Source organism: Falco peregrinus, chromosome 10, assembly GCF_023634155.1.
Source record: "Falco peregrinus isolate bFalPer1 chromosome 10, bFalPer1.pri, whole genome shotgun sequence".
Taxonomy (NCBI): domain Eukaryota; kingdom Metazoa; phylum Chordata; class Aves; order Falconiformes; family Falconidae; genus Falco; species Falco peregrinus.
In genome coordinates, this window is record NC_073730.1 from 3862926 (window position 1) to 3872956 (window position 10031).

Consider the following 10031-nt stretch of genomic DNA (forward strand, 5'->3'; position numbering starts at 1 on the left):
CTAAATTAATTTTCCCCAGGTTGAGTCTGTTTTGCCTGTAATGGTAATTAGTAAATGATCTGCCTGCCTTTATCTTGACCCTCAAGCTTTTCCATCTTAGTTTCTACCTTTGTTCTGTTGAAGAGGGAGTTGGGGAGTGGCTGGGTGGGTGTCTGGCAGCCAGCCAAGGTCAACCTACCACAGCAATTGAAAAATACATACCTGTACTCTGTAGATAATAAATGGTGTACACCTTCAGAAAGAGATCCACAGACAGAGGTGGTCTGTGTACCACAAAGTGTACCACTGCAAGAATTGAAATTGTTCCACTACCCTTTCCACACTTCCTTAAGGCTTTTTTATGGTCTTTTCATAGGACTATGAGGATGAAGAAGAGGAAGACGAGGATGATGATGAAGACACAGGTATGGGAGATGAAGGTGATGACAGTAATGAAGGAACTGGTAGTGCTGATGGTAACGACGGATATGAAGCAGATGATGCTGAGGTGAGATTTGTACATTTTATTTATAGCCTGTTAGTTTTCCTGGAATAAATTGGTGGTGTAATGCATCTGCACAGATGTGAATGCTTGAAAGAGAAGATCTTAGTGTGAATTCATCCCAGAAAATTGAGTCTGCCAGTAGGTAATAGTAATTTCTGTTATAACTAGTGTTTTCACAAGAAAAATCAACTTTGAATGTTTTAAGAGGACTGAATGAAAATGCAAAGTACAGGAGCCAGCAAATACTGTAGTTGCAAAGCTAGTAAAGCAGTTTCTGCAAAAGCTGGATATCGCGTTGTCTATTAAGTGGTGATGGCTAAGTTGTTCATGTTTTTGTATGTACAGATACGCAAAACTTCTGAAATTTCATGAAGTTGCATACATTTACCTGATTTTGTAGATATTAACAGGAATATTTTAAGATTTTCATATATTTCACTTTTTTTACTTTCTGAATACCTTTTTACTGCTTTTATATTCTCTTTACAACCTGTAAGTTGTTTCATGCTAAGTCATATTATGGTTTTGTGCTTTTTTGAGGGTGCTGATGGTACAGATCCAGGAACAGAAACAGAGGAAAGCATGGGAGGAGGTGAAAGCAACCAGAGGGCAGCAGATTCTCAAAACAGTGGTATGGTTATTCCATGGTTTTTCAAAGCCTGTGTCTGTAAGAGGGGAAAATGTAAAAGCTGTTTTGCATGTGTTAAAATATGCACTTAAGAATATAAGGTGGAATACTAAAGACTGTTTTAACCGGAGTTGTAGATTCTTTTGAAATGTTCTTTTCTGGATTTATTCTACGTACCTTTGAAAACCTGCAAGCTCTGGTTGCTGTTGAAATTGCTTTTGATCGCTCACTAAATTAATCTCTCTCTAAATCAGTACTTGAATAGTCAATAGTCTGTTCTGGTGCTCGTGTTGATGTAGCTGGCACCAGTCCTTTTTTAAGTGACTTTTGAATAACAGTACTGACCTGTCCCCCCTTTTGCAAGGGTAAAACACTTTTGTGTTAATGTGGTAGCAGAATTTGAAGATTTGCCTTCATCTTTTCAGCTCAGTTTGGAGGTCATGGGTTTACCCCTCTATACTTCTTTACGTTTTAGGAGAAGGGAGTACAAGTGCTGCAGAGTCCACTTTTCCTCATGAAAGTTCAAGAGAACAGCAGCCATCGTCTGCCTCAGAGAGACAGGCCCCTCGGCCCCCACAGTCGCCACGCAGACCGCCACATCCACTGCCCCCACGACTAACTATTCATGCTCCTCCTCAGGAACTGGGTCCCCCAGTACAGGTATAAACTCTCTCCAGCGGTTCAGAACACTTTAAAAAAAAAATCACTGTATGATTTCTTCTAAATAAAACCTGAGTATTCTGTCTATTGTAAAAATAGATTACATCATTTAGCATCCTAAAAATGGTACTTGAGGACACTGACCTAACATGTCTCATCCTGCAGATATGGCTGAGCAGGGAACATTAAAAGCAGTATGGCATTTATGATGGATTTGTATCTTGAAATTACTATACCAGTGCCATTTCAGTCAGTGATTGTTGATATTTCCACTACAAAAGCTGTTCTTGATCAGGGTGTAACTGAGACGAATTGGTTTCTGTTGGTCTCTGCCCCAACACAGATTGCGCAAAAGAATGTTGCCATTCACTTTCTAAGTTAAACCCTTCATAGTCAATGCCTGACCCATGATTATGCTTTGATGTAGACCTATAGCTTTTGTAAATGAAAATGTCACAACATGAATTTTGCAAAAATACACTGAAATTATCCTTTACCATTAATTGTGTTCTGTGATCAAGTTTTCTGTCCTCAATAGAAAGTTAAGTAAAATAGTGATGTCACTTACCCAGAATTTAAACCTACATGATTCTCTTTCATTGTTAGACCAGGCAGCAGACATGAGATGTGGAGTAGCTGCTGCCATGGTCTGTTCTTTAAGAAGGTGTGATTCTGTACTGAGCAGTGTTGTACACTAATGGGTAATTGTTACAGTTACTCATTTAGCCGTTATCCATGGCTCTGATTGAACACTAGTATGTTGCTAGAATTCCAGGAAAGCATTCACACTACTTCTTTTTTCTTTATTATAAAGAGAATCCAGATGACTCGAAGACAGTCGGTGGGGCGTGGACTTCAGCTAACTCCTGGCATAGGTGGGATGGTAAGTATATGAATCATAAAATCATAGAATGGTTTGGGTTGGAAGGGACCTTTAAAGGTCATCTAGTTCCAGCCTCTGCATTGAGGAACCATTCGTAACTCTTGGGGTTTAGTTTGTTTTTTTAAAGAAGCCTAGCTACTGACTTCAGAGGTGGGATAATTTTTGTAGTCTTGCAGTAAATAAATTCCTCTCTTTAAATTTTTTATTAATGGAAGGCAAATACTAGAAAGCTGCCAGGAAGCCAAAGATCTTCCAAAGAGGTTGAATTGTTTTTTTCTAAGGTGGTTGTAATTACTTGTTTTTAGAATCAGTCTTTTAAAGAGGATATGTTACTGGGGGAAAAAAAATGTTTCCAGCCTCATCCTGAAGGAATAAGGCTAATTTATGCTTTCTGTCTGTCTCCTTCCTCTAATTTTGAACACTTTATTCAACTTCAACTGTATTTAACAGAACACATGCAAATTAGTGAGGTAGGAGAGAGAGAGACTGACTGACTAAAACAGTATCTTTTCTGAGATCAAAGGCATCAGCTCAGATTTTTTGATTCTGCTTGGCTTACATGTACCTGTCATTCAGTTTTTGCTTGGAATTGGCCTCAGTACCTACTGCTTTTGCCTGGACAGTGACAGCACATGGGAAGGTCCTTATGGGTACTTTGGAGTGAAGGGTTTGAAAGATATGGGAGGAAGCCAGGGAGGTGAAGAGAATGTCTTACAGAAGGTGAGGGAAGAGGGGGCTGAGGTTTCTGGGTTTTAGTCAATGCAAGAACAAAGGACACAGGTCTATAGGGAATACATGACTTGATTCACATTGTGAAAAATCCTGTTATATGGGTACCTTACAGCAGTCCGTATTAAGACAGATGATTCCTGTCTATTTATGAGTGACTCACGCTAAGATTCCCTTGTAGTTAACAGGGAGATATAGCACTTTGACGGTAGGATGATCTCGTGGAATGGATGTCTAAAAACTCTTTGAAAGATGGGTGTCCTGCAAGTGTATGAGGTTTATTTTGGTTTGCATTGTTTTGTTTTTTTAATCTGTATAACTAGCTCAGATTTAGATGTCTGAAATTAGAGAAGAATTTTGTTAGAGTTAAATCTGTGTTTGTTTTGCTGAACTGTGTGGAAAAAGCAAACCAGCCTTTAACTTGATTTGGTAGCAACTGGAAATACATTGTAGGCTCTCATATCAGTCTCTCTTTTTCCAGCAGCAACACTTCTTTGATGATGAGGACCGAACAGTTCCAAGCACACCGACCCTTGTAGTTCCGCATCGTACAGATGGGTTTGCAGAAGCCATTCAGTAAGTAGATGTAAAGAAGAAAAAAGGCTTCTGTTTCTATTTTTCAGTGGAATAAAAATAAGTTTAAGTGAAATGAACTTGTGATTGGAGTAATGTGCTAAAACATGCTAAGTAGTACAGTAGATGACTGCATCTACAAATAAGTAATATTTTTTTTAATTGTGTATCATAAAACTTAGCAAATTAGGAGAGAGATAATCTCCAATGTATTATAACTTATTGACTTAAGAAGACATTAAACAAAAATATAGGTTGTTCTTCTCTGTTCCACCTCACCCCCACCCTCCCCGCTAATATTACCAATAAAAGTAGGAAAAGTTACCTCTGGTTTTGGATTTTGGGTGGTTCTGAACACGTTCAACAATCCACTTAAAATTCTCAGAACTCGTAGGATGAATGAGTGAAGAATATTCTATTCAGAACTGTTTTACTGATTTTTGGATGCATTCCAAATAAGTTTGAGGAGTAATTGCTATTGAATTAGCAGTAGTGTAGCTGTTTTTTCTGGTCAATATTAATTCATTTTGTCTCATGCATAATTTGTTCTCTTGTTTTGGTCAGAAGGTAGTCTCCCCTTGCCCCACTCATTGGAAAAATCACAGGATTCCTTAAATCTTTATTTTGATAGTTCCCCCCAGGTAGCTGGAGTTCCTAGATTCAGATTTGGACCCCCTGAAGATATGCCACAAACTAGCTCAAGTCACTCTGATCTTGGTCAGCTTGCATCACAAGGAGGTAAACCATTTCTTTACTTTTTTTTCCATGCTTATTAGAGTGAAAAACAAATAATGCAGTCAATAAAATGGCAATTCTACTTCAGGTACTCATTCGTGTGTGGAAACCTGCAACTCTTAAATAATTGTCAGCAGAGAGAGACTAACAGAAAGTGAAAAGGTGTCTCCTTCTGTCGTGGTTTAACCCGGGCAGGTAATTAAGTGCCCCGAAGCCACTCGCTCGCTCCCCCCTCACCCAGAGGAGTGGGGAGGAGGATTGGAAAGGAATGTGTAAAACTCAAGCATTGAGATAGGAGCAATTTAATAGTTGAAATAAAATAAAAATGAAAGAACAATAATAGTAATAACAGTTATAATGAAAAGGAGGGAGAGGAATGAAATCCAAAGGGAAGAGGGGAAAGAAAACAAGTGATGCACCATACAGTTACTCACCACCTGCTGACTGATGCCCAGCCAGACCCAGAGCAACGATCAGCAGTCCCTGGCCAGTCCCCCCAGTTTGTATGCCAAGCATGACGTCCCGTGGTATGGAATACCTCTTTGTCCAGTTCAGGTCACTGACCTGGCTGTGTCCCCTCCCAGTTTTCTTGTGCTCCTCCAGCCTTCTTGATGACAGGGCCTGAAAAACTGAAGTCCTTGACTTAATATAAACATTACCTAGAAGCAACTAAAAGCATCAGTGTGTTATCAACATTTATCTCACACCAAAGCCAAAACACAGCACTGCACTAGCTACTAGGAAGAAAATTAACTTTATCGCAGCCAAAACCAGGACACCTTTAAGCTGCTACTTTTCTACTTGTCATAATGGTTTAAAAAGTAGAAAACTGCTGTGGGTAGGAGCAGCAGGCTTGTGAACAAGAGAAGCTGAAATTTTATGTAGGATGAGTTGCCTGCTGCACACCAGAAACTATATAAGGAGAGATGAAGTACTGAAGGAATGTTTTTTTTAACTTGAGTTTTACTGTTTGTAGCTTTCCTGTAGTAGAACAGTAGGGGAACACAGCAAATGCAAAGAAATCTTTGGGATATATCCTTACCTGCAAAGAGATGGCCAGTCAATTCATATTGTTTTTGTCGTCCTGAATCAGTCCCTTTCCCCTGCATCCCTGTCAGCATGGAATGGTATGCTGTTCTAGGAAGAAACTCGCTGCAAAATAATGGCATAAGAAAAGGGTGAAAGTGAAACAAGTAGTAATGTTTTCATCAAGGTTTTTTGCATGTCAATAAATCATAATTAGCCCTGACAGTAAGTCAAAATGACTTCAAGTAACAGATCTGCATATTTCAGCACAAATTGATGGATTTCATCAAGTGTGCAGAGGGAATATGGCAGTTAATCTGTTTTTTAGCTGGCTATATTAATTGTCACTAAAACTTTCTGTGTCGCAGGTTTAGGAATGTATGAAACCCCACTGTTCCTCGCTCATGAGGAAGAATCAGGTGGTCGTAGTGTTCCCACAACACCATTACAAGTAGCAGCACCAGGTAAGTGGCAGGAAATTCTTAGGCTGCAAACCCTGACTATCAAGAAAAGAATTGGATTACTGTTATTGTAGTGCTTATTACTATGTCAGGAGCGTTCCAGTAGCCCTTTCCCCCACCTGCCTAAGATTTCCATAGATTTTTCTGTAGGAAATAAAAACGAACTTGATATTTATTAAACTACCTTTCCTGTACAGTGACAGTTTTTACTGAAAGTGCCTCAGCAGATGCTTCAGAGCATGCTTCTCAGTCCGTTCCAATGGTTACGACATCTACTGGCAGTCTGTCCACCACTACAGAGGCTGGAGCGGGTGATGATGGAGATGAAGTTTTTGCAGAGGCAGAATCTGAAGGGTAAACTATGACTTGTTTGGTTCACTAAGACTTGATGTCATGTTAGTTTTAATGATTTGTTTTCATCCAAGTGTGTCTGTGATTCATTTTCAATTTAACCTGTTCTGGTAGGAAGGACAGCTCAAACAGGATGTAATAATTTTGTGAAGTAGTACATTCTGACCTTCTCGTCTAAAACCGAAGGTTTTCTTCCTGATTTTCTCCTTCTGATTTAACATAGCTAATACAAAAGTCACAGGAAAAAAAAAATTCCTTATTTTTTTAAGAATGCAGAGGGCTGTGCAGTAGTCAAATACTGATAGTAGACGCCCCAGTTTGAAGGACTGGGGTTTGTAGAATAAAGGCTAAAGTATTCCTGTTTGCTAATAGAGAAAATCACTCCTTGTTACAAAGCAAGCATATATCACGAAGTGATTCAGTTAAGGCAGTGGAGTACAAAAGATGTAGCATGAGGGAGGGGAGGAGTAAGTAGTTTTTAAGAATCTGATAGAAAAATGATGTTGTCTTACACTTTGCAAGTGCAGTTTTTACAATAATTGCTGCATTTTGTATTATAATCAAATACATTACAAATCTAAAAGGGTATGAGTTATAATTTTATGTTACATTTTATTTTTGTTGGTTGCATAATAATAAAAGATGTGTCATTCAAAATTTACCGAAACTTTTATCTACTGACTGCAGGAGGTAGGAGGTTTGGTCATAAGAAAATGTTACTGCTGCAAGTTAAATGTGCCACACAGTTTTCTTGATGCAGCACCAGCTTGGACTGCAATAATCTGTCTCCAAGTAGATGGAGCATAGAATGGGTATTCTAATGTTAAGGTCTCAAATTTGTTTCTTACAAAACCATCTAATCTTTGGAGAATTGGAAGTATGTCCACAGAGGAACTAAATGGTTCACAGAGCTATCCATAGTTTGGAATGGGCCTTGAGCTTGCCAGGAGAGCATGTCAGTCTGTTGCTAGTGTAGACAACAGATAGTTCCCACAATTTATGAGTTTTACCGTATTCTAATAGCTTTTATTTACTAATCAAGGTAAATAAAATATATACCAAAAAGTGAGCTGCATTTAAACTAAATTGAATATTTACATTTTTTCCAGCTCTATAATGCTGTTTCATTATGTCTTTTGAAGACAGAGTCTGAAATACTTAGTTACTGTACCAATGAGTGATATTTAGGGTTAACCAGTCAGTGGCGGTCCCTTGACTTCATTCTTCCCCTGCCTAAACATCCACAGTGCCATCACATAAGGTTTTTTAGTTACTGCCATTAAATAGCTTCTGTGTCTTTCTCTGATATGTTGGATATGCCTCTGGAGTTGGGCGGAATGTCAAGGAAATTACTTGTGTCGTTTTTCTAAAAGCCAGATAAATCTCTCATGACTGGGGCTGCAGGGACAGGACAAAACAGGATAAAACCTGTAAAAATTTCTGGGGTAAGACACTTGCATAGGAATCTTTGTGCTCCAAGATAATGCTTTTTTTTTTTTTCTTGAGCTTTTTGAAACGGGGAATACACTTAAATGTTTTTCCTCCCACTCCTCCTCTTCCAGAATTACTTCAGAGGCAGGCCTAGAGATTGATAGCCAGCAAGAAGAAGAATCTGTTCAAGCATCTGATGAGTCAGATCTTCCTTCAACTAGTCAAGATCCTCCTTCTAGTTCATCTGCAGGTACAGGTTGATTGCTGGAAACAGTTGTTTCGTACCATTTCGTTAAGTGTGGGAACTTTTTAGACCAGTATCATGCACTGCTGCTAGCCAGGGTACGCAAAACGAGATAGAATTCTTAGAGCAAGAACATGTTTTGATGTGTATGATCTTAATGGCAAGCAATTTTTACTTGGACTGCAGTAGCTAGAGTAGGCCATAGTAAGAATAATGCTTCAGGGAGCAAAAGTTACTGATACTTTGGTGATTCTATCCACTGGGGGTTTTGATGTCAGATTTAAATTTTTTTCATTCAGTTAAATTGCCAAAGAACAGTAAGTAAATCACTGTTGCTACCAATTTACCACCTAGCGTAGGTAATGAAAGAAGTCCCAAATGTACTACTTTTGAGGCTTTTATTCATATCAGAGATGTCAATGCAATAAGGATGCACTTTCATAATTTTGAAGTAAATTTGAGAGCATAATGCGTATCAAATCATGTAAACATTAGTAGTGAGAAACTGTACTAAACACAGACGTTCTTTTCCTCCATTTCTATTTCTTTACAGACACAAGCAGTAATCAGCCTAAGCCATTTCGACGTGTCAGACTTCAGCCACCAACATTAAGAACTGGTGTTCGTGGTCGTCAGTTCAACAGACAGAGAGGTAGGTGTTTGTGGTTGCTCAAATTCAGGCTTTTTCAAACAAGTTTTTAGTACTTTCTTACTGTGGAGACCATCTATGAAACACTACTACATGCCTGTGTTTGCTCTAAGTCCTTGACTAACACAGCATCCCGGCCCTAGCTTTCAGTGTTGCCCTAAGAGCTCTGTAGTTTCATTTCAGTGTGTTAGTCTGAGTATTTTTTAAGATAGGCAAACTTCTTATGTGTGGCACTTGGTTCTGAGCAGTGGAGAGAAAGTAAATGGCAGTAGATCTTAAACTCGCAAAGTTTTAAAAGATTTTTAAAAATAATGTTAGGAGATAAGTTTAGAAGTCTTTTAAAAGTACATATCAGTTTCCCATTTGGTACATTTAAGGTTTCTAGTTATTATTACACTGATTAAAAAAAAATAAATGAACAAAGTTGTTTATGGAAGTATTACAGATTTTTGTAATGCAATATGGAGTTAAACCATGACAACAAATTGTTTGCAACTTCTCTATTAAGAAAAATCCTTAGATGCATTTGTGTTCAGTTTGGCATCATTTCAGCACTGTAGAAGACTTGACACTAGCACTGAAATACAGGTATCTGGTATTTTAAAGGAAAAAAAAGGTGAGGAGGTGGACCTAGGATAGGATAGTTTTTTTCTTTCTAGTCTCTCACCATTTCTTTAGTAACAGAAGTGAGGGACTGAGTTCAAATATGGGAAGAAGGCTATACCTGTTCTTTGGCCCAGAGCCCGAGATAGGATCACAAGTAAACACCACCTATTTGAACGACACATCTATATCACCAGGCTCCAGGGGAGGCAGGGGGAGCTGGAATTTTCAGAAAGGAAGTGTTCCCCTGCGGTAGCAATTCCTTACAGGACGATGATGAATCACATGTACAAATGGTTGATTAAAAGGGAGAAAAGGATTTCTGTTAATGCATTTGTTTTCTTTCCCAACACAGGTGTAACTCATGCAATGGGAGGCAGAGGCGGCCTGAACAGAGGAAATATTAGTTAAATGATCTGTAAAGTAATTACAGCTGTGTATACAAAAGTGCCAGTTTGCCTGTGCTTGCTTTAGTGTAATGAAGCCAGAGCTTAAAGCAGCATTTTATACTTAGACTTGTGTGCACACATTTCAATGTCTTTATTAATAAAATTAGAAAAAATGTCAACATTCA

General features: G+C 38.6%; 1 protein-coding gene across 3 annotated transcripts in view; it reads left to right on the top strand.

The window, feature by feature from the left end:
- Nucleotides 1–10025, top strand: part of TPR (translocated promoter region, nuclear basket protein) — a 42501-nt gene extending 32476 nt beyond the window's left edge. The window contains exons 41-51 of one of the 3 annotated variants that reach the window (XM_055815240.1): nucleotides 356–487; nucleotides 1025–1115; nucleotides 1588–1772; nucleotides 2587–2655; nucleotides 3851–3960; nucleotides 4589–4695; nucleotides 6087–6182; nucleotides 6377–6533; nucleotides 8093–8211; nucleotides 8759–8857; nucleotides 9813–10025. In XM_055815240.1, the coding sequence (XP_055671215.1) occupies nucleotides 356–487; nucleotides 1025–1115; nucleotides 1588–1772; nucleotides 2587–2655; nucleotides 3851–3960; nucleotides 4589–4695; nucleotides 6087–6182; nucleotides 6377–6533; nucleotides 8093–8211; nucleotides 8759–8857; nucleotides 9813–9868 (1221 nt within the window). In that variant the 3' untranslated portion in view covers nucleotides 9869–10025. The remainder of the gene's footprint in view (nucleotides 1–355; nucleotides 488–1024; nucleotides 1116–1587; nucleotides 1773–2586; nucleotides 2656–3850; nucleotides 3961–4588; nucleotides 4696–6086; nucleotides 6183–6376; nucleotides 6534–8092; nucleotides 8212–8758; nucleotides 8858–9812) is intronic. The other 2 variants (XM_005242035.4, XM_027793331.2) reach the window with 2 other exon arrangements.
- The last annotated feature ends 6 nt before the right edge of the window (nucleotides 10026–10031 follow it).